A 1,514-nucleotide genomic window follows, 5' to 3' on the forward strand; every position below is an offset into this window, starting at 1 on the left:
TGACGGTGGGAGCAGTGCGGCCACTTGTACACCGCAACCCGGGTTCTCGCAGTGGTACACGAACACCACCACCTGGGACAGACACTCCCCCTGCAACACCACCAGGCACACCGACACCCACCTCCACACCACGTCTCTTTGACAATTTTGCCATTGGTGCCATACGCCGCCATGTACATGGTGAATTTGCTAAGAAACATACTTTCACCATTAGCACGTTGACAGACGACTTACGGAAAAAGGACATCATCCCTAGTGAAACCTCAGACACAGCGGTGTGGCGATTACTACACAGCATGGGGTTGCGCTATAAGACCTCACAGAGGAAAATGTACGTACGCAAGGAGTCACTTGATATTGTGTGCTGGCGCACTGGCACTCTCCGATCACTCAGGGAATATCGGAATGAGGGGAGACGAGTGGTATACGTTGATGAGACATGGTTCACCACGAGGATGCATCCCAGCAAGGAGTGGGTGGACACCACAGCCTGCGACCAGTGCCGCCTACAGTCGTCAGGTCCCGCCTGGAGAGGGTGAGCGCTTTGTGGTTGTTGCTGCGGGCACAGCTGACGGTTTTGTTGACGATGCATTCTTGTGCTTCCCAGCAAAAAACAAAAGTGGTGACTGTCACGGCGAAATGAACAGTAATCTCTTCCTCCGCTGGCTGACGTCGCAACTCCTTCCAGCCTTGCCTGAGCCATCAGTGCTGGTGCTTGACAATGCGCCATACCACAACCAGCTGAGTGAGGAAAGTCGCTGCCCTACCACCTCCACCATCAAAGCAGGCATCGTGGAATGGTTGACGTGCCGCCAGATACCATTCCCACCACACGCCACACGCCCTGAGTTGCTGCAGATCTGTAAGCAGAACCGGCCACAACCGCTGTACCAGATTGATGACGTCATCCGTGCATGGGGTCATGAAGTCGTCCGACTGCCACCAGCTCATCCTGAGCTCAACGCCATTGAGCAGGTCTGGGGTTCAATGAAAAAACATGTGCGTTCCTCACTGCAGCGGTTCACTCGGGCAGATCTGCAGGCCAGGGTAGAGGAAGCCAAGCTTAGCGCAACAAGGGAGGTGTGGGAAGGTGCAGTGAGACGGCCCAGAGCCTTCGAGGATGAGTACTGGTGCACGGATAACATCCATAAGCGTGTAGATCCCGTAATTGTCAACATCGAGAGTGATTCCGAGGATGATTTGTTCCTTGATAGTGACGAAGACTGTGAATAAACTTTCTGTAATGTGCTCAGTTGTTTGCATCACTTTTCTACCTATTATGATATTTATTATGAGAGAGAGAGAGAGAGAGAGAGAGAGAGAGATTTTCATAAATCCATTACGGCCCTATTATGTTGTGTTGATTATATACCGTACCGTACTGGTTTGTAAGTTAAACTGTGTGATTTAATTTTGGATACCTTATCTTACCTGCTCGTAGTAAACACGTCGATATGGGGGGTAAAGGAATTAAGAGATCGTGATAGTAGGCACATTATATTGGGTGAATAAGG

The 1,514-nt window shown here is 50.8% G+C and overlaps 1 protein-coding gene across 1 annotated transcript; it reads left to right on the forward strand.

Moving 5' to 3' along the window:
- The first annotated feature begins 639 nt into the window (after positions 1–639).
- LOC145403923 (uncharacterized) lies at positions 640–1,233 on the forward strand. The gene has a single exon (XM_080275527.1). It carries the CDS (start codon positions 640–642, stop codon positions 1,231–1,233), a length of 594 nt encoding a protein of 197 aa, XP_080131653.1.
- Positions 1,234–1,514: the final 281 nt, after the last annotated feature.

The sequence above is a fragment of the Coenobita brevimanus genome, chromosome 62 (genome assembly GCF_032717465.1).
Source record: "Coenobita brevimanus isolate Jiangsu-jjx chromosome 62, ASM3271746v2, whole genome shotgun sequence".
Taxonomy (NCBI): Eukaryota; Metazoa; Arthropoda; class Malacostraca; order Decapoda; family Coenobitidae; genus Coenobita; species Coenobita brevimanus.

Coding starts and splice junctions, on each gene's coding strand:
- LOC145403923 (XM_080275527.1), top strand. CDS start 640: ATGAACAGTAATCTCTTCCTCCGCTGGCTGACGTCGCAACTCCTTCCA.